The 22,954-nt window shown below is 49.2% G+C and overlaps 3 protein-coding genes across 3 annotated transcripts; 2 read left to right on the top strand and 1 right to left on the bottom strand.

Moving 5' to 3' along the window:
* Window positions 1–17: 17 nt before the first annotated feature.
* Window positions 18–12,952, top strand: CSUI_009713 (uncharacterized protein). The gene is made up of 6 exons (XM_068069824.1): window positions 18–72; window positions 1,685–1,844; window positions 2,474–2,821; window positions 3,491–3,551; window positions 4,035–4,086; window positions 4,725–12,952. Exon 6 carries the CDS (start codon window positions 4,753–4,755, stop codon window positions 11,164–11,166), a length of 6,414 nt encoding a protein of 2,137 aa, XP_067918202.1. The 5' UTR covers window positions 18–72; window positions 1,685–1,844; window positions 2,474–2,821; window positions 3,491–3,551; window positions 4,035–4,086; window positions 4,725–4,752; the 3' UTR covers window positions 11,167–12,952.
* Window positions 12,953–14,331: 1,379 nt separating this feature from the next.
* On the bottom strand, window positions 14,332–21,550 carry CSUI_009711 (ubiquitin-conjugating enzyme). The gene is made up of 6 exons (XM_068069822.1): window positions 20,694–21,550; window positions 19,181–19,303; window positions 18,766–18,852; window positions 17,963–18,057; window positions 16,863–17,040; window positions 14,332–16,382 (listed from the first exon to the last, which is right to left on the bottom strand). Exons 2-6 carry the CDS (start codon window positions 19,233–19,235, stop codon window positions 16,327–16,329), a joined length of 471 nt encoding a protein of 156 aa, XP_067918200.1. The 5' UTR covers window positions 19,236–19,303; window positions 20,694–21,550; the 3' UTR covers window positions 14,332–16,326.
* On the top strand, window positions 14,778–19,267 carry CSUI_009712 (uncharacterized protein; the record flags this gene model as incomplete). Its single annotated transcript, XM_068069823.1, has 4 exons — window positions 14,778–14,782; window positions 14,849–14,882; window positions 17,971–18,117; window positions 19,226–19,267. 4 exons carry the CDS (start codon window positions 14,778–14,780, stop codon window positions 19,265–19,267), a joined length of 228 nt encoding a protein of 75 aa, XP_067918201.1.
* Window positions 21,551–22,954: the final 1,404 nt, after the last annotated feature.

Raw genomic sequence — 22,954 nt, 5'->3', positions numbered from 1 at the left:
GGGGGGGGAAAGCGGGAGGGAGGAGGCGCCTTTGGGCTATTAGAACAGTGGAGCTGCAAACAAGAATCGAAGGTAAGCAGGCAGTTGGGTCAAGAGACACCAACCACGTCACGTACAAAGGGCAGGGAGACACGGGGAGAAGTCACGCGTGGCCTCGGTGAGGAGAACAAAAGTGACCTCCCACAGCAGACTCCAAGAGAAGCTGCGGGGGAGAGGGGGGGGATGAAGTAGCGGAAAAAGACGGAGGACAACTCTCACATTGTTTGATGTGAGGCGTATGCGTGCACGACTCTTTTGTAAGAAAAGGTTGTTTCTTGTCTTGTCGATTCAGAATGGCTTCTGTGAACGTATTAGCAAGGAGACATGAAGTTAGTATCCGCGCTTCCCGTCTCTTTTTTTTTTCAAAGTCGTCTTCAGACAGGCGCGGCCTTTTGAGCCCTTATGTCTCTCTCTGCGCAGAAGTGAAGCCCAGCTGTGGTCGCATATGCAGCAGAGGGGACGGGCAGAGTGAGTGTGGGGGGGAAACAGAAAAAGTGGTAGGAAAGTGGAGCCGATCAAGAGGAAGTAGGGAAGATTTTTCGCTTTGTTTGTCCCCTAATGCGTTTGCGGGTTGAGAGAGGAAGAGAGGTTGTCAAGAACCTGTTTTCTATGGATGCCGGCCCCACCGAGGACTCACGGCGTCTCAAGATTAGAGCCGCATTCATCAACGCCACCACGTATGGTTGGGTGTACACTCACGCCGTAAGATCTTCGATGCACGCCTCGGCTTTTGTCTGTACAGATGAGAGATCTATGTAGATAGGGAGGAGCAGGAGAGTGGGAAGAGTGTGGCGGTAAACGAGGCGATTCTTCAGCAGCATTCGCGGGCGGTGTTTGTTTTTTCTCTCTTGTGGAGAAGACGGCTTGTTCAACCCCTGAAAAGGATAACTACCACACAGGTTACACCCTGGCTAGGTAGATTGTGAAGAGACACGGCACCGCTCTGCAGGGTGAACTCACTTTCTTGGGTGTTTTTTTGTCAAGATATGGATGAAGGAAAAGAAATGATAAGAGAAAGACGAAGACAGATTCTCCGGATCTAAAGGAAAGTCAGTCGGGGACTGCGCGCATTCACAGACACCAGGTCAGGTAGCAAGAAGAATATGAAGTCTTGTGGAAAGCTCCAGCGTATGAAGGAGTTGAGAGAGGAGGGGAGACGGAGTGAGCAAGGAAGAAAGTAGGAGACAGCGTGTACTCCCCGCGTGGACGTGTGGTTTTGTGATCCCCTTGGGGGAGGGGAACAGGAGAAAGAAGGAAGAGAGAGGGGAGTTGAGTGAGAGAGAGAAAGAGAAGCAGAGAGAATGAAGGAAGCGAGGCTAAGAAGACTTTGTCAAAGCAAAGGAGAAAGAAACGAAGGCTTGTCAATCCAGTCTTGCAGGGGGAAGAGTAGATCCTCGCTCACTTTCTGTTTTCGTCTTTCTTCTTTCCTACTACTACACCCCATCCCGGGAGATTGATGTGTATCGTGTTTGTGCTATCAATCACTTCACGAAAGATCTATCTCGATTCTTCCTTCGATCCATCTCTCTATGTGTCGTCTCCTCTTCGTCGTCTTCTTCCTTTTTGCATCAAGGAGTTGTTTCTGTTGTTGTTTTCCCTGTCTCTTGTCTCTTCCCTTCTGGGGCAATTCTTCTCCTTCTTTCAGTGCTGTAAGAGAAAAGAGCATTGATCGAGTTTTCGGAGAATTTGGGAGATTACGAAACATCGAGATTCACGCTCATTACGTACATCTTCACTATGACGATCGTCGAAGTGCGGCAAAGGCTATAGAGGAGCTTAATGACAAGGAGGTCTGGGGCGCAAGAGTAAGAAGAAAGATGTGAACTAGAGAGAGAGAAGCGCTCGCTCTCTCTCTTTGAATTCTCGCGGCAGTCGGTCAAGCCGCTTGTCCTTACGTGACTCACGACTACTGGTGGACGTTCGCTCGTATCTCGAATGTGCGCCCATTTCATACATCTGAAGATGCTTCTACGATATCTGCACATGGGTTTCTAATCTCTGTAGCTATATATGAGTATACATGTCTCGGCCTTTCTCTGTGAACCATGGGGTGTCTTTACATGTATGTGAAGATAACTAGATAGAAGTATGCCTGTGTCTGTCTTTCTGTGTATGTGTGAGCCTGTGGTGGAAAGGTGGGTGGGTTTGTGAAGAGAGCTAGAAGTCAGCCTACTTTATGTAGTGTTCTTCAATCATGTCTCCTTCCTCTCGGCGCACAACTCCGAGATTTTTATATATATCCATATCTCAGACAGATGTGTACTATATTCGGCTTTGAGGGGAGAAGGAGGTAGATCAGTGACCGTCTTTGATCGTGTCTCTACGCCTGATGCAGAGCAGAAGGTTTTCTCGACAACCCACCTTTTGCGAGGTCTTTTTCTCCTGTGTTGACTATCTCTTGTTTGTCTTTTCTTTCTTTCCTTTCTCTCTTCAGATTGTAGTTGAATATCTTCGTCCAGGAGCTCTGTCTCAACAGCCTCCCTCTTCTTCACGCCGTGTAATTCTCAATCGCTCTCTTCAGGATAGTACGCGATTCTTACCTCGATATAGTTCTCTACGTGGAGGACGCGGTGGTGGATTAGTTGGCGGTTCAGGGGGAGGGAGATACACAGGAACTCTTCTCTCTAGAGGAGGGAGAGGCGGAAGGATAGTCGGGGTTAGTAGTGGGGGTAGCTTTGTTTCATCTTTCCTTCCTTCTCCTCTTGTTAGGCCGCCTTTACGATCGGGCGGTTTACCTTCCTCGGCCACAACGACACTCATCAAGAAAACACCCTTTCGAGTGGTAAGAAGTTCTTTTCCTTTCTTGTTTGAATGGTATACAGGGAGAGAGAGAAAGTGCATGCATAGATGGCGGACTATTCACCGCGTATGTCTAGAGAGAGGGCTTGGAGGGAGGGGCACATAGAAGGAAGGGCGCGAGAAGAGAAGGGTCAAGTGGGGGAGGAAATTAGGTTTCACTAGATTTCTGCGTGCCTTGTGGTGTGTATGTCTGCATCATGCATAAGAGAGGAAGTCTTGTATATCTGCCTCTAGACGTGTGTATGTACATACATCTCCTCGTACACCAGGCATACGTCATCATCTGTTCGGGTTGAAGGAGAGGTGGTGGATCGATGCATGTGTTCGTCTCCAAGAGATGACGGTGATCAGCATGGCTGCTTGTCCGTGGAGATGTATGGATAGATGAATGTGGACATGCAATGAGTACGAGAGAGAAGAAGAGAATGGAACGCATGGGTGTGTCTTCAAGTAGCTTCACTCGGGTCCGCCTTTCTGAGATACCTGTTTGGAGATGGGGTGTGGACAGCTACGCAGGGGGGTATGTGTAGAAGTGTATAGAGGGATGCATGTGTGTGGGAGTATTGTGTGTGTGTACGTATCTATATGTATATGTGTATACATATGCATATACACATCTATATAGGACATATATGTGTGTGTGTGGTTATAGATAGTATCTCATTTGGACCCGCGTGTCCACTGGCAGGATCTGAAAGATTTCGGAAGAGAAGGTGAGGAAGAAGGGGGTTTCCCCTTGTCTTATGCACGACCATCACTGACTACTTCGTAGAGAAAGGTTATGAATCTTCTTTGTCTTTCATTCAGTGTTCTTACTCCACCCGAGACACAGCATCACTGGAATATCAGCGTCATCACATCGCTGTGTTCCTTTTGGACAGAGTGAGCAGTTCGCCTTTGGTGTGTCTCTCTCTATTTCTAGACATCTCACTTCGTTCAGCGACGTTTCTAACCTGAAGACGTAGTACTTTGTCCCTCTTGAAACACATACAGTTCTTTCTTATATGGGGTAGTATGGCTATCACATGATTCATTCGTTTCCTTTCTATTCTCGCGTAGCTCAAGGGACCGACCGGAGGCTTGTATTCGTGAAAGACTCGTGCCGTCCTGGGCGCGTGTATAAAGTGTATGTTTCTCGAGGTGGTCTATCTTAATAGGAGTTTGCTTTGATGTGCTTGTTTTTCCCGCTCAATCAGCTGGCGACGTGAATTTCTCGACTATCACATACCTGGATGGCCGACGTGTAGGGTAAGCAGCATGCTAAGTGTTGTCTGTTGGCTTAGCTGTATATACACTTGAGGGACGGCTCGAAGGCATACACACGGTTACTGTACACAATGTTCGGCGACGGGGGAGTATGATAGAGGGGGAGGAATGTGTCTGTGTTGAAGGCTAATTCATGCATGCATTTGCTTTTCGCAGTCGTTTCCGTTCATCACATCTTTTTGCTATATCTCGCAATGCGCTAGGTAAAGAGAAGAGCGCTAAAAGGATGAGGAGAAGAAAGTTATATCAAGTGCATGTCTGGTCGCCTCTCTGAGAAAGAGTGTTCAAGCATGGAGTGGTTTACCAAGAGCTGTGTATATCCACGATCTCTATCTTAGGTATGTATCTCTTTCTGTGCTTGGTTCCTCTTCTTCTCTCTAGCAGAAGTGGTGTTAGAGACTCACGGATGATATGAGATGTATCTGTATATCTTCATAGTCTTCAGTATCGTTGCTTCCTACCACGTGGATTTCTTTTTTTCGTGTTTACATCATCTTCCTTACCTCACGTCCATCTGTCGATGATTTGAATCATGCTGGTGTCTGCGTGTCCTTATTCTCCCGTGTTGTTCTTCTTTCTTCTTGTGTTTTTCTCTTTTTCCTTCATTTTTGTCATTGTAGGGTCATCGAGTATTTCACAGAAGACTCGATGCTCTTTGCTTTACGCGAATTGGACGGAAGGAGATTATACGATTCTCACGTTCAAGTCCGTCCTGATACATCGTCAGTGGCAGCAGCTCTCCCGCCGCCTGTTGTCCCCGCAACCTCAGGTGGAGGACTATCGACGGCGGTGCACCACCATCGTTCTGCGACATACGATCCAGATGCGATGGGCCCTCAGCATTCACAACATACCGGTGGTAGTGGTAGTAGTAGTAGTGGGAGTTCGGCAATTTCCAGTCGGCGAAGATTAGTCCCTCCTGTTGCTTTGCCGATTGAAGTTTTACCACCTCCTCGTGCTCCTCTCATCACACGGACAGGGGGAGGAATTGGAGTAACACGTCACTCATTATCTCCTCCTCGTTCTCGCTTGATTCCCTCGTCTGTTCGTTACCCTGCGCCAAGTGGGAGCGCCGCGGTCGGTGGCGCAGCAGGTGATAGTAGCAATAGTACGTCGGCGACCATTATAACACCTGGAAGTCGACCACGCGGGGTAGTCGCTGTCTCTCCTGGAGGAAGAGTGGGAGAGATGGGAGGAGGAGGTCTCGGTTTGTCACCATCACATCGTCATCATCATGAAGAAGAACAACAACAGCAGCAGGTCGGAAGAGGAAGTTACGGTGTACGTACGGCAACAAGTCCTACAAGAGGAGGAGGGGCAGGGACTCGAGGACGTTCCCCTTGGTCGCGCCATCATCATTCTTATCAGGATGGGGAGAGGTATTATCATCATGGATCTCATCGAGGAGATAGTGGTGGCAGCAGTAGAGGTGGTCGTTTACTGCCTCATAATACAGGAGGAGGGGGGGGTCTCTCTCCTTCATCTCGTAAGGAGAAAAGAATGCTTCTTCCTTCTCATTATCGTAGGAGTAGTAGCAGAGGACGAGGAGAAGATAGTAGCAATAGTACTAGTCGTCGGTTTTCTCCAAGAGGTGAAAGGCGAGGTATCTACTACGAGAATAGGAGAGAACCACGGGTTGATCAGCTTGACTCTTCAAGATACTATTCGCCTTCCGAGAGAGGAGAAAGAGGAGGGAGAAGAATGACGTCTGGAGAAAGACCAGGAGGGTATATACACGATAGGGGTCGTAGTCATAGTCGATATTCGCCTTTACCGAGAGATAGTATGAAAGAAGGATCTCCCTCGCGGTATCATCCCCATCCTCATCGACGTGATGAAAGGGATGAATCGATAGAAAGAATCGACTCACATTACCGAAATCGATCTCCTCCTCATGCTTTTTCGCGTAGAGGGCGAGGCACGTCATCAGCGTCGCCTGCTCCTCCTCCTCCTCCGCGTCGTCTTCCTCCTCCTCCTCGATTGAAAGGCGGGGAAATATCTGAAGAGATTTTGGATGATGGTGATGAAGTCAACAGTAGCTATCGGGATGTAGGAAGAAGAGGAGAAAGATCTAGAAGCTCATCAAGAGCCTATTATCAAGACACGAGAATGAGAGAGGAGGACGGATCATCATCGGGACCCCGTGGTAGAGGGGGGGAGGCAGGAGTCAAGAAGAGAGACTGGGCCCCGGATGTCTCGTGTGACCGGGAATATGAGAGACCAGGAAGTAGTAGAGGGGGAAGAAGGAATCATGTTACGACAAGATCTTCTGTTTCACACTCCAGAGAGAGGGGAAGGTTTGACACTCGGCGTCTACAGGATGGTGATGATGGTGTGGATCAGTATCACCATCGGAATAAAAAAGACCTTGTTCGGGTGTCTTCTGTTGATAGTGGGAGACAAGGAAGAGGAGGAGAAAAAGAAGGAGGAAGAAGAGGGGAAAGTCGAGAAATGGTGAGAGGGGGGTCTCCGCCAGCAGGTGGCCTACTTTTGAGAGGTGTTTTTAACCGGGGACAGACTCATACTGTCTCCCTTTCTCCTGAAAGAGAAGCGAAGGATGAAGCACCTGGAGGACGGATGATATCGGCTGTTCCTGATCCTTTAGAAGATGGTGGAATAGAAAAAGTTTCTGCGCATGATGAGAGAGAGAGGAGAGTCCCCCCGCCGTTATCTTCATCGTCTGAAAGGAGAGGAGAGGGACTTCCAAGGAGAAGAGATAAAGCAGTGATAGGGCATCGACGAGTTTACGAGGAAAGATCGAAATCACGATCGATTTCTCCTCATCTTCAACGTCTAAGGAGAGATCGTCACGATGAGATAGAAAAGTCGTTATCGCCATCCCGTCTTCCTAGGAGAGAGAGTAGTAGTCATAGAGTGGTGAGTCTCGTCTCCGAAAGAAAGAGAGGAGGAGATCATCTTGTTGATTCTCCTCCTCGTCGGATTGAGAGAATGTATCCTGAGGACAGAGAAAGAGATACACGGCAGCTTTCTCCTTCGATTTCCTCATCATCACGAGGGAGAGACGACCAAGAAAGGCCACCGGCGGGGCGACGACAACGATCACCATCTTTTAGAAAGGATAGTGAAAGATCTTCTGTTCAATCTCCCCCTACAAAGAAGCTGGCGGCCGTCACTTCATCTCGGAGTAGAAGAGGTAGTCATACGAGTAGTGGAAGAGGAGGAGGCGATATTGTTGATGAAGCTGAAGGCTCTTCGGACATGCGACATCGACGACGTCTCTCTGACGGTGGTGCTATGATTGAAGAAGAAGAAAGGGACTTACGGCGACGGCGTCTTGACTCTCCTGCACACTCGGGAAGAGGAAAGATTGAAGGGGTGTCCACCGTACAGAAATCTCGTCGATTGACATCTGCTTCATCGGTATCTCTCCGAGAAGATGAAGAAAGACGAGATCACCAGGTAAGATCCCGTTCTCGCTCTCTTGTTGAGAAGGGAGGTGAGCCCTACCCTCTTCCATCTGGAGGTGTCGATGGTGACGACGATGAACAGAAAGGCGGAAAAAGAGAAGGAGGAGGTCGAAGAGAGGAAGATTCTTCGACTGTGGCACTTCCTGCTAAAGCAGAAGACCCTCGTGGTACATCGCGATTGAATAGAAGACGTCTTCCTTCCGTTTCAAATGAGCGAGAGAGACATGATCATGATGACAACGAAAGAGAAGACGACCGAGATCATGCTAGTGGTCCTCATGACCCACCTAATCATCGCTCACCACCTCGGCGTCTATCATCTACCCAGGGTCAAGAGACAGAGGGAGATTCCTTGTCCATACAAGGACAACAGCGAGAAGATGAGAGGGATGTTATCAAGAGATCGGCTGCTTCTCGCGCAGGCTCGCGAGAGGCCACCATGAAAGGAGGAGCAGGTAGAGCTCAACGCCGAGAGGGAGAGAGTTGTGAAAAAATGGATGGAAGATCCATTCGCGGAGAAGGCCCCGATAGCAGCAGCAGTGGTAGAGAAGAACGAGGAGAGGGAGAACATGAAGCGATCGAGTTTGATCATGATGAGAAAGAAAGAGGACAAAGACGTTATCATGATGATGGCCATAGTGATGAAGGGCGCCCACCGAAACGAACAGCCACATATATAGACGAGAAGGGACGAGAAAGAGAGTATGAGATGGAGGAGGGCGATGAAGATGATCGCCGAGGATTCCGTGGTAGCCGAGACACGAGAAGACGAAGTATGTCACCGTCTCAACATGAAAGAGAGAGAGTATGGAAACCCTCTGATGAAGGCGAAGATTTTGATCCGACAGGGAGGAATGAAAGTCATGAAATGAGAGATGGGATAGGCGTCATGAGGAACAAAGGGGGCCCTTCATATGTATTGACAGAACGAGAGGTGTCGCTGAAGCCGAGGTCTGATCGACGCGAAGGAGGAGAGAAAGGAAGAGCGGGTGGCGGTGCTGCTGGTGGTGAGGCGTCCTCGTCTTCCTATCGTTACAGCGAAGAGGATTCGCATCACCAGAAGAGACAGCAGAAAAGAGACGATCATGAAGAAGAGATAGGCGAGATACAGAGAAGGAAGAAGAAGCCGTATGAAGGGGGGGTTATTCATCGTGATGACTACCAACAAGACAACTCAGAGAAAGATGTTTCATCACGAGATACTACGACGAAGACTACGTCTGCAGGCAGGCGTGGTCTCCCGCCTCTTCGATCAGGGAGATCGGCGGACAGTAATAATAGCAAAGGACCTATGCCACCTGGTCCTCCGGCCTATGATGAGGAGCTCGAGGGGGAGCGCCCCATCGATTCTCACAGTGGTAGGAGTAGAAAGGGGACAGGTGGAGAGCTGACGGGTCATGATCGAGAAGAGCCATATGATGAAGATGATGTCCGAGGAGCGACAGGAGGAGGACATGATGGAGTAAGAGAAAGACAAGAAGAACAAGAAGGGAGAAGAAAATACCGTGATGGTCATGGTGCTGACAAGCTCGAGGAATCTCGGCATCAAGATAGCAGTAGTTCTAGAAGAACTCAGATGAAGCGCGACGAAGGCGGAGTAGGTCGTGTCGAAGCAGCGTATGAGAATTCAGGACGACGATATGAAGACGATGATCATCATCATCGTCACCACGAGGATGATACTGAGGGAGGAGTAGTAGGAGATGAGAGGGATTATCATAGAGAATCTCGACAAGAGATTCTCGATGAAGAGATAGATCGGTCTGAACGAGGAAGAAAGGGGGATGTACCACCGTCTCCGCGTGTTGTGCATGCTCCGGGCTCTTCAAGCCGGAATGCGAGAGATAATGGAGATCTCAGCAGAGAAAGAAGACGACGCGGAAGTTCGCAATCCTCGCACACCGGAAGAAGTTTTCAAGACTCTCTTCCTAAAGAGAGAGGAGGAGGAGAAGAAACGACCGATCGTTGTCGTCGCTCTTCTCGGACTGCTGCTGGAGCAGTAGAAATTTCGAATCATCGCAATAGAAAGATGGACACAGGTGAGAGAGACCCAGGCGGAGGTGGTGAAGAGCCGGAGTTGGTTCCTGAGAAAGATTCGACAAGACGTCGAGCAGATGATGTCAATCGAGGCGTAGATGGAGGGCGGGAAGAAGATGATCATCATACTAATAGAAGGGGGAAGGCGCTTGATGAAGAGAATGATGAAAGAGTCGTCGTCGAAGATGATCTTGTCCGGGGTGTAGAAAGAACAGGAAAGAGAGGATACCTGCCGCCTACTAGTACCAATTCAACGAATGACTTCGAGACAGATGCTCGTCATCATCATCGGAGCAAGGGCTCTTCCGGTGGAGTGGTTGTCATAGGGGGCCGATCGCGTCCTGACTATTCTCCTGAAAGAGATAGTCGTAGTACTGATGGCGTTCGAAAAGAGATGGAAGTGCTAGAGGAGGTCGACGATCGCGATGACTCATACCGTCGGGAAGACGGAGAAGGAGCAAATGCGAATGATGATAGATTAGTCGATAGCATGTGCACACCATCAGATTTCAGCCGGAGTGGGGCTAGTGGTAGTAGTGTCATTCCTCCACCTCATCGACTTCTCCCTTCTTCGCGACCCCTGTCTTCCAGGGAGTGTGGAAGAGGAAGAGGGGGGGAAGACGGCGGGGCCCATGGATCAGCAGATGTAAGGTTTCCGAACCAAGGAGGGGAGCATGACAAAAGAGGCTCAACTTCACGTGTAGTGAATGAGGGGGCACCTCAAAAACGATCACGTGTAGATCATGATGATGACGGCCAATATCCCGTCAAGGGAGGGGGGGGGAGTGGTGGTGTCTATGAAGGAGGAGAAGCAGAAGGTAGAGGTGAGTACTATTCCACGAATAAGCGTAGTCGAGGAGACTATTATCGACCACCGCCACGTTCTTCAGCTCAAGGAGAGAGACATGTCATACCTGAACGACAAAGCATGCATGATGAGGATGATAGTAACAGTCATAGTCGTTCTCGAGGCCATCACTATCATCCTCGGACAGAGAATGGACCAAGGGGCTATTCTTCTCATCACAACAACCGTCTCTTTTCTCCCGGGGGAAGGCCTATGGAAGGTGGAGGAGGAGGAGACATACAGAAAGTGAATATTCTTCCTGTCCCTAGAAAACAGTATGTTGGTGATCCACAGCCCTATAATAGAGAAGATGATAAAGGAAATTATTCTGTCGCAACACCTCCAGGCTCTCGGGGAGGTGGGAAGTATTTCAAGACGGCATCGTCAGGAGTAGGAGGGGATTCTCTTCGTACTGATGGTCGTCATATAGACCCGTACAATAATAGTAGTAACCTGCTGCCACCTGGTCATCAGCATCATCATCCTCGACAGTTCGGGCATGGACCAGGGGGAGGAGAAGGCGGAGGTCCTTCGTTTTCTGAAGGACACAGCTACCATCATTCCCATCCCGGGGCGCGGAGACCGGTCACTCTAACAGGAGGAGGGGGAACAGGGGGAGGCTTTCCGCATCATGGCGGGGGGCAGCTGCTTCCTCCTAGACGCGAGCATAGCCCTCCTCTGAGAGGAGGAGTAGGTATGAGGAGATACGCAGGGGGGGGAGGGCCAGCAGGTGGTCGTATGAGGTCATAAATCATGAATTACTTGCCGTAGCCCAAGTTCATTGCGGGAAGGAAACTGGTGTGTGAAGACAGCCCGGGTACCAAGGTATTTTGATGGATGTGTAACGGGTCCAGAGAATGAGTGGAGCGTAACGGGAAAGTTCGTCGTAAGAAAAGAGAAGCGGAAGTAAGAATGATGGGGACATAGCAAAGATGATCTCCTCCGTCTTGAAGACCTTGTTATTCACGAGAAGCATCGTCCCTGCAATGGAAGTAGTAGTGGTAAAAAGAGTGAGAAGAGAAGCCCGTCGGCGTCCGTTGTCACCCAGCCCGAGAAACATACGGGATAATGGGAGAACATGTATGCTTAGGCAGTATTTTAAGACTATCCACATGGGAAGAAAGAGGCAAGAAAGGGCAGATTGATTTTATGTAGTATAGTGATTTTGTTGCCAGTATAGCATGCACGCTATCTGATGAGACTGCTCACGGGCCGTTGTGTTTACCGGGCAAGGGTGGCGTCAATGTTCTTTCACTTTTCTGTGGTTTTTTGCACACCCTAATGCCACCGTGTGATTACATAGCTTATAAGCGAGCTGAAATGGCAGTCGTTTTGAAGGCACAATATGCAGCCATGAGACGGTCTGTGTACCTGGTGTCTGTCTTACTAACCAATATTATGTTACGCCGTGTGTTTCTTTCTTCGTGCGTATGGGCACCACCGCATATACTTATTCAGATTCGACGGAGCCGTGTGATGAGGCGTCGTGCGCGATTCATCAGAAGGTGGGCTGGGAAAGGGACGGAACAAATGGATGCTCTTTGTATGGTGATTTTCCTAGTCGCAGTCTCCCGTCATATATTTCATAGACCCGAGCTATCCAGCACACTCCGTTCGGGACGATCGAGCCAGGAGGGGCGGGGTGCTGCAGTGGGAAGGTAGAAGGCGTATCATGATGAATTTGCTAGTGTACGTGCTGGTTGAAGAGGCAGGCGGTGATCAGGATACTTCCCCTCGGGGTGTGGCTGCTCGATGTTTGCTTGTCATGCCGCATATCGTGTTACCGCATCCATCGTCCTTGTTTCTCATCAGTTGAACGACGGACCCTGCTGGAGATGTCAGGAAGGTTTCCTCGACAGGGGATCGTTGGGTGGTCGGAAGGACAGGAAGAGACGACCGTCGAGAAAGGATCTCCGCAGTTCTCTCGTTACGTAACCGATAATCATCACGCATGCATGCGCGAGTCCGTTGTGAGAAAGAAAGGCGTTTTAGTGACCTTTTCAGGCAACCGACGATTGCTGCTGCTGCGTCAGGAGGATATTTAATTTTCGTTGTGAGGTATTTGTTTGTAGCAGTAGTCACACGATAGCGACGTCCTTCATTCGTGAGTAAGTACTGGGACTGGCATTGATGTTTTTCTTGTCTTTCCTGTGAAGGAGGAAGTCAGTCCGTTGTAGAAATCGGTTGAGTTTCACGCATATGTACCTTTTTTTTTTAATGCAAGCGTGCGTGATCTTCATGGCCAGCTTTCATGGAGCTCTGGGCCGGATTTTTGAGTATTTTCAAGAGGAAAGTCCCGGTTGCCACTGTTGTCAGTCCTCTCCCGGCAACAATAGTAAGAGGGGGAAGAGGCTCATCCGCAGGAGTGGTCGGAGGGGAAGCTAGGAAGTGACGCGCGTTCATTATACAAGTAAGGTGGTGTGTGGGTTTTGTTCAAATCGGTTATGAGAACCTCCAACAGAGTTTGCAGGGTGGCGAATGATGGCTGTTAGCAGCAGCATAAATCTTTGTCACAGGTAGTGAATGCGTCGGGAAGAAGCGCAAGGGGGTGATAATGGCGGCGGTGGCCGGGAGGGCTCTGCCGAAAGGGTACCCCGTGTCAGTGACGAAAGACAGGAAAGACGCACATAGCTTCAGAGTTTTGTTGCCTTGTGTGGCATTTTGAGTTGCAACCGAATGTCCGTGTATAGAATACCTACTGAGACCAAACGAGACAACTGGGTAGTAGTTAATTGTCTGTAACCACTGTTGTACACTTCTCGAACACTAACAGAGGCGTATGAAGCTACCGAGGGCCATCCAGTATTAGTCATACGGAAACACCGTTCCTCTCTGCTGAAAGCTTTCTGCGTTCTCATGAAACGCAAGGAAACAAGTTGTCGGACGACGAGATCAGCTATAAAGTTCATTCCGTAGCGACGGATAAAAATGGTCGACCAGTCGTCTCGTTTCCACCAGGTTTCGGCATCTCAGGATGAGGTTGTTGGGGTCAGGTGACCACGGAAAACAGAAGCATTCACCTGTCCAGGAACCTCGAGCTCCGGGCAAACGCTGATGTAGTAGTGAGCAGATGGAGATTCAGCCCTTCTTTTTTTGCGTGTGAAGTCCGGGCACATGATATCACGCAACGAAAAGCTAACTTCTTGGTTAGTTCAGCTTCCATCCCAACGCCTTCTCTTGTACGTTCAGCAGTGTCCGAGCCGATGGGCACCACACTCCGCTAGCACCTGGAAACTAAAGGCTGAGTGTGACAGTTGCTTCGTAGCGCGGGCGAGGTACTGGAGACCGGTGTGAAGAAAAAGAATCTGACAGAACGATAGGCGAGGTGGAGGAAGGGAGGGTGAAGCAGAAGTAACCATGAGGGCCGCGCGTCACATTCCATGGCGCGTCCCATGTCTGCGATCACGTGCATCTTACCCTGCCTCCCTATCTGAGTTGAAGAGTGACTACACCTTCAACACAAAACAGCAGCCAGTTTAGATGCGCAAGACCGGTTTACGCACCTAGGCAGAACGGTACTTCAAGCATGTGATTTCCGCTTCTGCTCGGGTCTTGTTGTCAAGAGGGTCACCCGGGATGGGACTTGTCAGTAAAACTCAAAGCTGCTCCCTCGTCAACAGAAGTCGAGGAAACAGGAGCACCCCAAGGCGGCAATGCAGAAGATACTCTCCACATGCAGCCGTACACCGATCAGAGATGGGAATTAAGTGTCAGTGGAGGAGACTAGTGTGCAAAGAGAGCGTCTCTGAATAGCTCGTTATGTCAGTTCTTTCGTAAGTGGGGAAAAATAACCTCTCACAGCATGTTACCCCAGACCAAGGCTAGTTCACTGGTGGTTGGCAGGAGTAGGTACATGCCTCTGGCATGTCCGCCTGTTTTGTTAAGACCTTTCCATTGCAGACACAGTCAAAAGCGTCGCAGGCGAATACTAGCTACTGTCGATCGCTGCTCGCACAGCGTAATCCATGCATCATTTATGATGACCGAAAGCCTCCCACGTCCCTTTCCCCGTGATGTGTTCAGTTACGTGAGTTGTATAACCGCATCTACATGTAGATTAAGAAAACGGAAAGGGAGATCATATAGATATTCTGCAACGGACTTCTTGTTAAAGCAAAGAGTGAACTCCCAGTTGAAGGTAGTTCTCAGAAGCAGACCGGATCACTCCCAGGGCGCACGTTCTTTTGGAAAGATCCTAACCATCTATCCACCCCAAGGCATAGGATGAAGATGCTGACGATCGATTTTTATAGCGCCGTCACTCGTAGTAGAGCAACTAACTACCCCCCAGGTATCACGAAGAACCTCCACGCATGTTATACATATATCCGCGCAAGCTTTTCAGAGACTTACCCTAGAACATGATGTGTATTAGCATGGCAGGACTGTATACAAACCGAGTATGTATTCTACCCTTCTGGGTGTTTTGCAGAGGACCACCGACTAAGATGCTCCGTTCAAAGCTGGTAAATCATCATCCAACGGCGATGACGTTATAACACCATTTATTCAGCATTCAAAAATCGCTGATGTGGCGGCCTCTTCTTCGTCTCTCTATCTCTCCCCCCTCTGAAGGACATCATAGATATGTTTGACGAACTATCGAACATGAAAGTCCTGTGTATAGGCCGCCTTGGAAGCTGCACTGGAACATGATTGGTTGACGAGGCAAAGCCACAGACGCTTTCCGTGAGAGAGAAAAAAAGCGTTGCTCTCTCAACATAGAAGTACGGAAATCTGGAAGCACTCAGCCCTGATCCAGAAGCGGTAAAGATCTCGTGTAACTGAGGATGGTTCTTGCGGAAAACGACGATGCAAAGGACCCGGTTACGAAAGTAATAAGAGTCCCCTTCCCTCCTCTCCTACTCCCGCTTTGGCTTGATTGTGATCCTTTGTTACTATGCAGCACCACGAGCGAAGAATGGATTGTCTTCTTTCTTGGTTATCTCCAAGCTCCATTCATCCGCACTGTTTGACTGTACGTATGTAAATACGTTTACATTATCATCTATCATCCTTTGTATTCACCGAAAGAAAGGTCTTTTCGTTTTCGTCTTGAAAACATCATCCACATACACCTTTCTTCTTTCACATGCGTGATGGACGTTCATTCATCCACTCCCGACGCTTGGGGTGCATGTATGTGCGTATGGCATGTGAACGGACAAGAGAGAAGGTAGGTCTTTTACTCGTACAGCAATGATGTCTCTAGCTACAAAGGCCATCGATGTCTACAGCTACAAAGGCCGCCGATGTCGATGGCTAGAAAAGCCGCCGAGGGGGTCGATAGCTAGAGAAGTTCACAAATCAAGAGCGTGTTCATCAAGAAGACAACCCGATAATGAAGATGTGCGTCATTCACGTCCTTCCCTTTCCTTCGAAATATCTAACTGAAGGGAGAGAGAGCGAAAGTGAGAGAAGGAAAGAAGACACCTCTCTTCCCCCGGCGCTCACTCATCATTTTCTTCTATTCAATCCAAGAAAGCAAGAGAAAGCTCATAAGAACAACAGAGAGTTGACGATCAAAAGAGCTAGACTACGGGGGGCCTGATTATAGAGACTTCTGCTTGCAAAGGCTCCAGAAAATGGAGAGAATGAACAAGAAGACACATCGACGTAGATTCGATTTTTCTTTGAAAAGGCGACAGCAGAGAGATGAGATACTACAACAAGGACAAGAGGGCCACTGTGACTTCGAGGGGGTGAACGCGGGAAGACAGAGGCTACACAGCTAGAAGAAAGAGGTGGGCGGAGAAGATAGTGAAGACAGATAAACAGATCATTCATCATTCATGCTGGCTCTTCCTGTTGTTCTTTATGCTGTGAGACTTCCTTCAAAAGGTTGTTGTACAAGGAGGTACCAAGCAGAAGAGGAAGATCTAAATCAACTGAGAGACATGACAAGGAAGTTCATGCATTCAAGCCGGCACGTTGGGCGTTAGCATACATTTCATTCCATTGACGGGCTGAAAATGGGAGAGCACAACAAAGAGACGAGAAAATGAAGAAGAAACCAAAAGAACGGGAAGACAATCGGAATCGCTTCCTGCCTACGTGATGCATAGACACCACAGTGCATTAGATAGATAGATAGATTCAGTCTAGACCCAAACAGAGAAAAATCTCGAATATGAATAGAAATGGTGATTCTTTCACTGTTTTTGTTCTTCTCCAGCTGCTGCTGTTCTAGACTAGAAAGAACCACCCACAGAAGACGACAGACAAGCAAACATCCTGTTTGTATTGCCCTATACGGGGTGGGATCTGTTGCACATTCGATCGTTGTTCTCCTGCCTACGCAATACATCTCCTTCAGATCCCCCGCCTTTAAAAAACATACACAGCTACGTACACACTCAAGTACGCTCCAGGATATGCGATGATATGTGAAAAGAAAGGTTTGCAAGAGAACTGAAGGCCCGATTGAGAGAGGCTGGCTCACGTACCCATCAATTCTGCATCCTGACGGTTATGTTTGAAGTGGTCAGCGACTCTGGTATCAAGAGGATCATCCGGCTCAGGAGCAGAAAGGAGAGCTTGGATGGAGAGAAGAACAGTTCTTATTTGTAAAGCGGGACTCCACTTATCTTTCAAAATATCTAAACAGATTCGGCCTAATGCATCCTATACACACGCAAAACAAATAAGGAGAAAAGGGGTCGAGAGAGAAGAGAAGGAACTTATCAATACAAGATTTTAGGAAGAGAAGGGAGGAGACAGTCTAGTCTTCTCGCTCACTTTTTCTGTAAGTCTTTTCCTTGTGTGAGGATAAAAACGACGTGTCGGCGCGTAGGTGTGGTGGGCTGTGCCAGCACGCCTTATTCTGTTTCTCTTTGACCACACGTACTTCGTCTGTCGTCTTCTTTCGCAGACTATTCTTTCATGTCCTATGGACTACTCACACGACTTCCGTGCATGCTGCCTTAAGTTCATTCGGAATCGTTACTACGTAGAGTTTCTCTTGACCAACACACACTTTGTGCGGGCTAGATACACAGACATGCAGATAGACTGATGAGGACTCTTCAGAGAACAAAACCAGCAACGAAAAAGAAACAGGTAGTGTCACATTGACGGTGGCACATGTAGGTACGTGCTGAGTTGGAGAAGTACTCCAATCATCCCTACATGTCTATATGTTCTCACAGGCATCCCTGTACCTACGCACGAATCCACATGCAAGACAGAGGGCACTGTGAACCTGCCCTTTGGATGTGTATCGAATGTTCTCAAAGAAATACATCAAGAACTCACTAGTTTTTCATAGACATATATATGAAATATGTGAAAGTGCACCCCTACTTGCGTTAGCACTCAGATAGTAAGATACCATCCTCATGGCCTACGGTTCGGTGCTATCCATTCTACACACATCCTCTCATCTTGCAAACTTCTCTCCAGATCAAATTGAGATAGATAGATTGATAGACGAACTAGAAAGTGGATCGGCAGCCAGACAGATAGATGGGCTCAAGACAGACAGATAGACAGATCGATAGACCTTTAGGAATCTTTCTCTGCGAATGTCTTTTTGTCTTCGGCTTACGATGTTAGGATGATAGATCTTCGTCAGGAATCGGACCTTCGGGGGTTCCATGGGATAAGCCTCAGGAAGGAAAAGCTCAAGCTTGTACTGTCCCCCTGCATGCAATTGATAGCAAAGCAACATCTACTCTTTGCTGGACACCGTTGCGAGAAGAGGTGAGAGTAAATCCTGTCGTGGCCTCACACGTTCGAGAAAAAAGACTCTCTCCATCGAAAGAAAACACGAAGAGAACTGTCTAAATGTAGGGTGGAGTCTACATGTGTTTATGGCGGTATATACTGGGCACTGGGGGAGATATGAATGCCATACTCCGTGCACAACTAGGTACACAAATTATTCCTACGCACGGGCAAGACACTCAAATACAACCAAGTACAACTAGATTTCGGAGAGAGGCGGCCACAGACCACGTGTATCTACATATACGAGACTTCTACCCACGTAGAGACTGCCGCCCTATATACTTGCGCACCCAGGAAGATCTAAAAAGTTACGCTGAGCCGCAGTAAAAAAGTTACGACTCCCTTCAACTCAGATTATCTTTTTACCGGAACTCAAGACCCTCAGACTATAGGAAAGTCTTAGGAGGATCATGCAGACTGCTTGTGTGCACTTTTCATTGCATACGCGCGTGCATGCACCATGTGAGTACTGGGGAAGTCTAATACCCACAGCACAAAGTATTCCTCATATCTTGTTAGACTTCAGCAGCGTCATCATCATCACGCTGCATGCACCGACCAGAGAATTCGAGTGTACTTTCTCTGGACACAGACAAAGGCCACATCAATCTTCTGTCTCACCCTCGTAGGGAGTTCCAACAGGACCGCCCATAAGAATTTTGAAGTGACGATAATTGTTTGGCTCCGGTTGTGCTGTAATACCTGGCGCTGTAACATGAACAATATACACACACACACTCTGTCTAGTGCTACAGTGGCCCTACCAGATTACATGATAGATAGATAGATAGGCAACTCTCCAGAGAGACCTGTGATAGAGAAGGAATTCATCCGGCCTGTGCGGTGCTCCTTGGTTGGCCGCCTGCTGTCTTTAGCCCGCTTGGTGGCGCGTCTTGTTCTCCAACGGTTAATCAAAGGACAGATATGACAATCATCATGTAAAGCGATGACTAGTATACCGTCTTCACTGACAGTTTTCATACAACGAACAAACGCTGACACAGGAGATGAAGCAGCACGAAGAAAGGAGTCTTACTAGGCTCATTGGCTAGATTTTGAGTTTCCTTCTCAATGCGTTTAGGAATCGACATCGTGTCTCGCGACCAAAGAGAACCCTTTCTAGAGAAGCTTTCTCAATGTTTTCAAAACAAAGGACACCCTAAGAGCAAAAGGAAGTCACAGCAGATCACCCGGAGAAATGAGCTGATTCATGATTTCGTGATCGCGGTTGGCCATGGAAAATCAGAAGTGCTTGTTAGAGATTCACGCAGCGACACATCAAGAGCACACCAGAAAGCGAAACAGCAACTGTCATCAATGCGAAAGTACTTAAGTGTATGCACACTCCACATACATACACTTGTGCTGATCTCTCCTGTTCAGAGTCCGCTGCTGTAATAGAGCTTTCAAACTGTGTGGTCCTCTCTGATAGTCTGCCACTATCACAGATGAGGAGGCAGGGCCCTCGATTCCTGTAAAGTGTAGTTTTTAGCAAGACTGAGAGCAGCAGCTTCAAAATAGACAACAACACAAGGATAAGAATTCCTGTGGCCTCGAGCATGCTAGGTGAAAAAAGGACAGAAAGAGAATACAGTCAGGTGGTTAATCCAACGACCATCCTCTTCTCTCCGCTCTTCTCGCCTGTTCTCCCCCTCTTTCAGTGGCGCAGGAAACCGCCTACCTCCCGTTTGTCTTTCGGGCTTTAGTGAAAAGACAGGTCCTTCATAGAAGAAGAGGCCATGGGATGCCAAGATACGTGTGTAGTCGATCGGAGAAGGTATACCGGGGATAGAGAAGCCGGTGGGTAAGAACGAGACAGCTCGTGTAGGTTCGTAGGAGCCACCTCATACCCATATAGGAATACGTATATGAGTGCGTATATGTACACGTACTACAGATTGCTACAGACACGCAGATACAAGACGACAAGGTCGCTGAAATTGCGCGGCGGGACGGTAGGAGAAAGAGACCTATGAGCCTGTTGCTCTCAAGGCAGCGCCGTACCGAAATGATGGGAAAGTACAATGTGGTGTCTAACAGCTGCCGAGCCCCGCATCTCGTGAAGTCAATTAGAGAGAAAGACGTTTCAGTAGCAGTAGCGGTAAGGTATGCTACTTGACAGGAGCCAGGCAGGTCTGCCAAAAAACACCAGCCCCCCTCTGTGTCGACTACCGAGCCGCGGCGGACTTAGCCATACGGGGTTACATGGTGAGAACGGCTGGAGGACGACTCCCACTACGTCAACAAGCAGGAACACGGACATACAAGAGCATGCCACTACACGGTTATATCGGGCTGTCAGAGTACTTACATATGTTCGTGCAGGCAAAGCAACTCGTACGATGCAAACACCACATCCCACCAACGCAGAAAGCCACTGCACCACTGGTCTTAGAGCAAAAGTTTTTCGTGAGTTCTCAACCTCTGCACTCTCGCCCCCTGTTGATCGTCGCCCAGCCCTTCACACATGCGCCGTAGCAACGCTAACGTGAAGAGAGCGCCTGGATCCCACATCCCCTCAGATGGAACCTGAAGCGAAGAAGACTTACAAGGTGAAGCGCGCTTCAGTGATAGGAGACAGTTGGTGTGCTTGGGCTTGAATGGCGTTACAGAATTTCGCGGATGACAGACGGACCCGAAATACTCGATGTGGACCAGGTGTACGTAGATACAGAGATTTCCTTCTCTGGGGAAAACGAAAGAAGACGATACCAAGTGGCCCAAGGCCCTGCTTCAGAGCGCCCTCCACGACTGGAGTACTGTCAGGTGGATGTACACGACAGAAAGTAGCCAGCCGGGGAGTGAAAACTGGCCGGCACGACTACAATGAAGTGATGGGAAGACTCAGGAGCCCGGAGAAACTCCAGATGTGCAGAACGCAGTGATTACAGGAAATAAAGCACAAGACGATACGACAAAAGACGAGTGAAAACTCCTGGGAAACGCGGGACTTTACAAACTGCCAAGACGGAAGGACCCAACAGCTGGGAGGGATTTCGGCAGCGGCACCGATGTTGATGTGCAGGCGCCAGAAGACTTTAACCACAGAGAGACATGGCGTACTCTCAGTTGCATTCTTTATCCGAAGCGGAGGGAAAAGGGAATAGAAACCACGAGAGGGGCCCACTAACATGGAAAGCGAAAGCCTAGGCAGGGAACGAACTCCGCGAATTTTTTGTTGAGGCCTATGCGCTGCTGCCCCATACTAGTACTACTACATACAGTACGCAGGCGACGCGCGTGCTGCCGTGAAAAGTATGCCCCACCTCAACCGACCGAAAAGCACAGGGCTCCACTAGTATCGCCACTCTGGGAGCACCCCGGGTGATCACCGCAGTCGAGATACCAGTCGAAGCCATGCCGTGCTGTGCACCCGTTGCACTTGACACGAGCTCACTTTGCTGCCTGTGCAGTTTTCTTTTTCCACCCGTTAGCACTCCCTGCTAAACCAAACGTTAGTCAGCCCTCGCCTCAGGTCGCCGTGGGCAGTGCGAACGCAGTCAGACCTGGCAGTCCGAACGATGCAGTACGGAAGCCGCAACAGCAGCTTAGGGAACTTGAAGTGGCTAAAGCCTCCATCTCCTTTGTTCGTCCTACCTTTGCTGCTACTCGGCGCAGCTGTAGAAGAGTAGCAGACGACCGGCCGCCGGAACTCTTGGAGACTCTTGGAGGAGGTGGCCGCCATGACTCTGGGCCTGCGGCCAAGTCACTAGTCCTCATGGCGACAACTACAGTGAGGAATCTACATGGAATCGGTTATCTTGTTGCATCACGCACGTATCCATGGACCTTGGACATTTCAGCCGTCTCTATAGAGAACACGCTGAACGTTTGCTCGCAGACACGGGCCTCCTCTGCGCGATAACTCTTAGCGTCTTCAAGTTCATTAGCCGCCTCCGTCTTCTACTTGCTGCGTTCTCTGTACACAGTACTAGAGTAGCTGGCCCCCCTCCGCTGAAGTCCCGCTCGCGAGGAAGGAGGTTAGCTCGCAACTGCGTGTCGCATAATTTCCGGAGAAGACCCGCCACAAAGCCACTAAGTCTTTGTCCTGCGGCAAACCTTCCATACCCAATTCGATGGGATGGTAAGGCCCGCACGGGTGAGAGGGTGCTGACTCAACTTTGAGCATGCAGCAGGTAGGGGATACGGTAACAAGCCGGCACTGTCTTACAAGCTGAGTCGTTCACTGGCAAAACGGGCATTGTGGGCTCAGCTCACTAAACCAGTGTTCGAGGGTGCTACGTCCCTCCCACCTTTCGTATGCATATGTCAGTGAAGGGCTCTCGTTTCTCCGGTTTGACGTCAGTCCAGGCAATGGTATTATCCGTCTCTCAGCTGCCGGGATGACACGCACGCATATCTGGTGAGTAACGAAGACGGCGGGAAAGAAAAGAAAACACTGGTCAGCACGTGTCCCAGCACAGTAAGTGAAGAGCGGCATTGAACATGGCGGAGTGGCTCACAGGTAGAGGTATTCTCCGGTTACGTCTCTTCAGGCGTCTGGGCGGGTGCTGTTGTTTGGGGGGGGGAGGAGACCGCGTGCGTGCAGATTTTTCAACGCCAGCTTTACTTTGGAGAGACTTCTTGTAGATGCAAAATGCCGCTGCTCCGGAGAAAGCAGACAATAGGAATCGCCAACGCTCTCCGCATAAGTGGCCAACAGGCCGAAGATCAGGCTGGTGTTACACAGCTTTTCGTTTCCCTGTCACCCCGTTGTCACCTCGAAGTACACGTTAAGTGTCTAAGAAGCCATATTGTGGAAGTACCAGCACAGTGCCTTTCCGTCTTGTTGGAGGTCCGGGTCCGGTGA

This window comes from Cystoisospora suis (assembly GCF_002600585.1).
Source record: "Cystoisospora suis strain Wien I chromosome Unknown contig_5904, whole genome shotgun sequence".
Classification (NCBI taxonomy): Eukaryota; Apicomplexa; class Conoidasida; order Eucoccidiorida; family Sarcocystidae; genus Cystoisospora; species Cystoisospora suis.
Note: the sequence above shows the minus strand (reverse complement) of the source record. Positions and strands in the feature narration are given on the sequence as shown.

What these genes read in the sequence shown, in the direction of transcription:
- CSUI_009713 (XM_068069824.1), top strand. Translation starts at nt 4,753, where the DNA reads ATGCTCTTTGCTTTACGCGAATTGGACGGAAGGAGATTATACGATTCT.
- CSUI_009711 (XM_068069822.1), bottom strand. Translation starts at nt 19,235, where the DNA reads ATGTCGATTCCTAAACGCATTGAGAAGGAAACTCAAAATCTAGCCAAT. An exon ending in AAATCTAGCCAATGAGCCTA is followed by an intron (nt 18,853 to 19,180) that starts GTAAGACTCCTT and finishes TTCATGTTACAG; the next exon opens with CGCCAGGTATTACAGCACAA. An exon ending in TGTTGGAACTCCCTACGAGG is followed by an intron (nt 18,058 to 18,765) that starts GTGAGACAGAAG and finishes AATTGCATGCAG; the next exon opens with GGGGACAGTACAAGCTTGAG.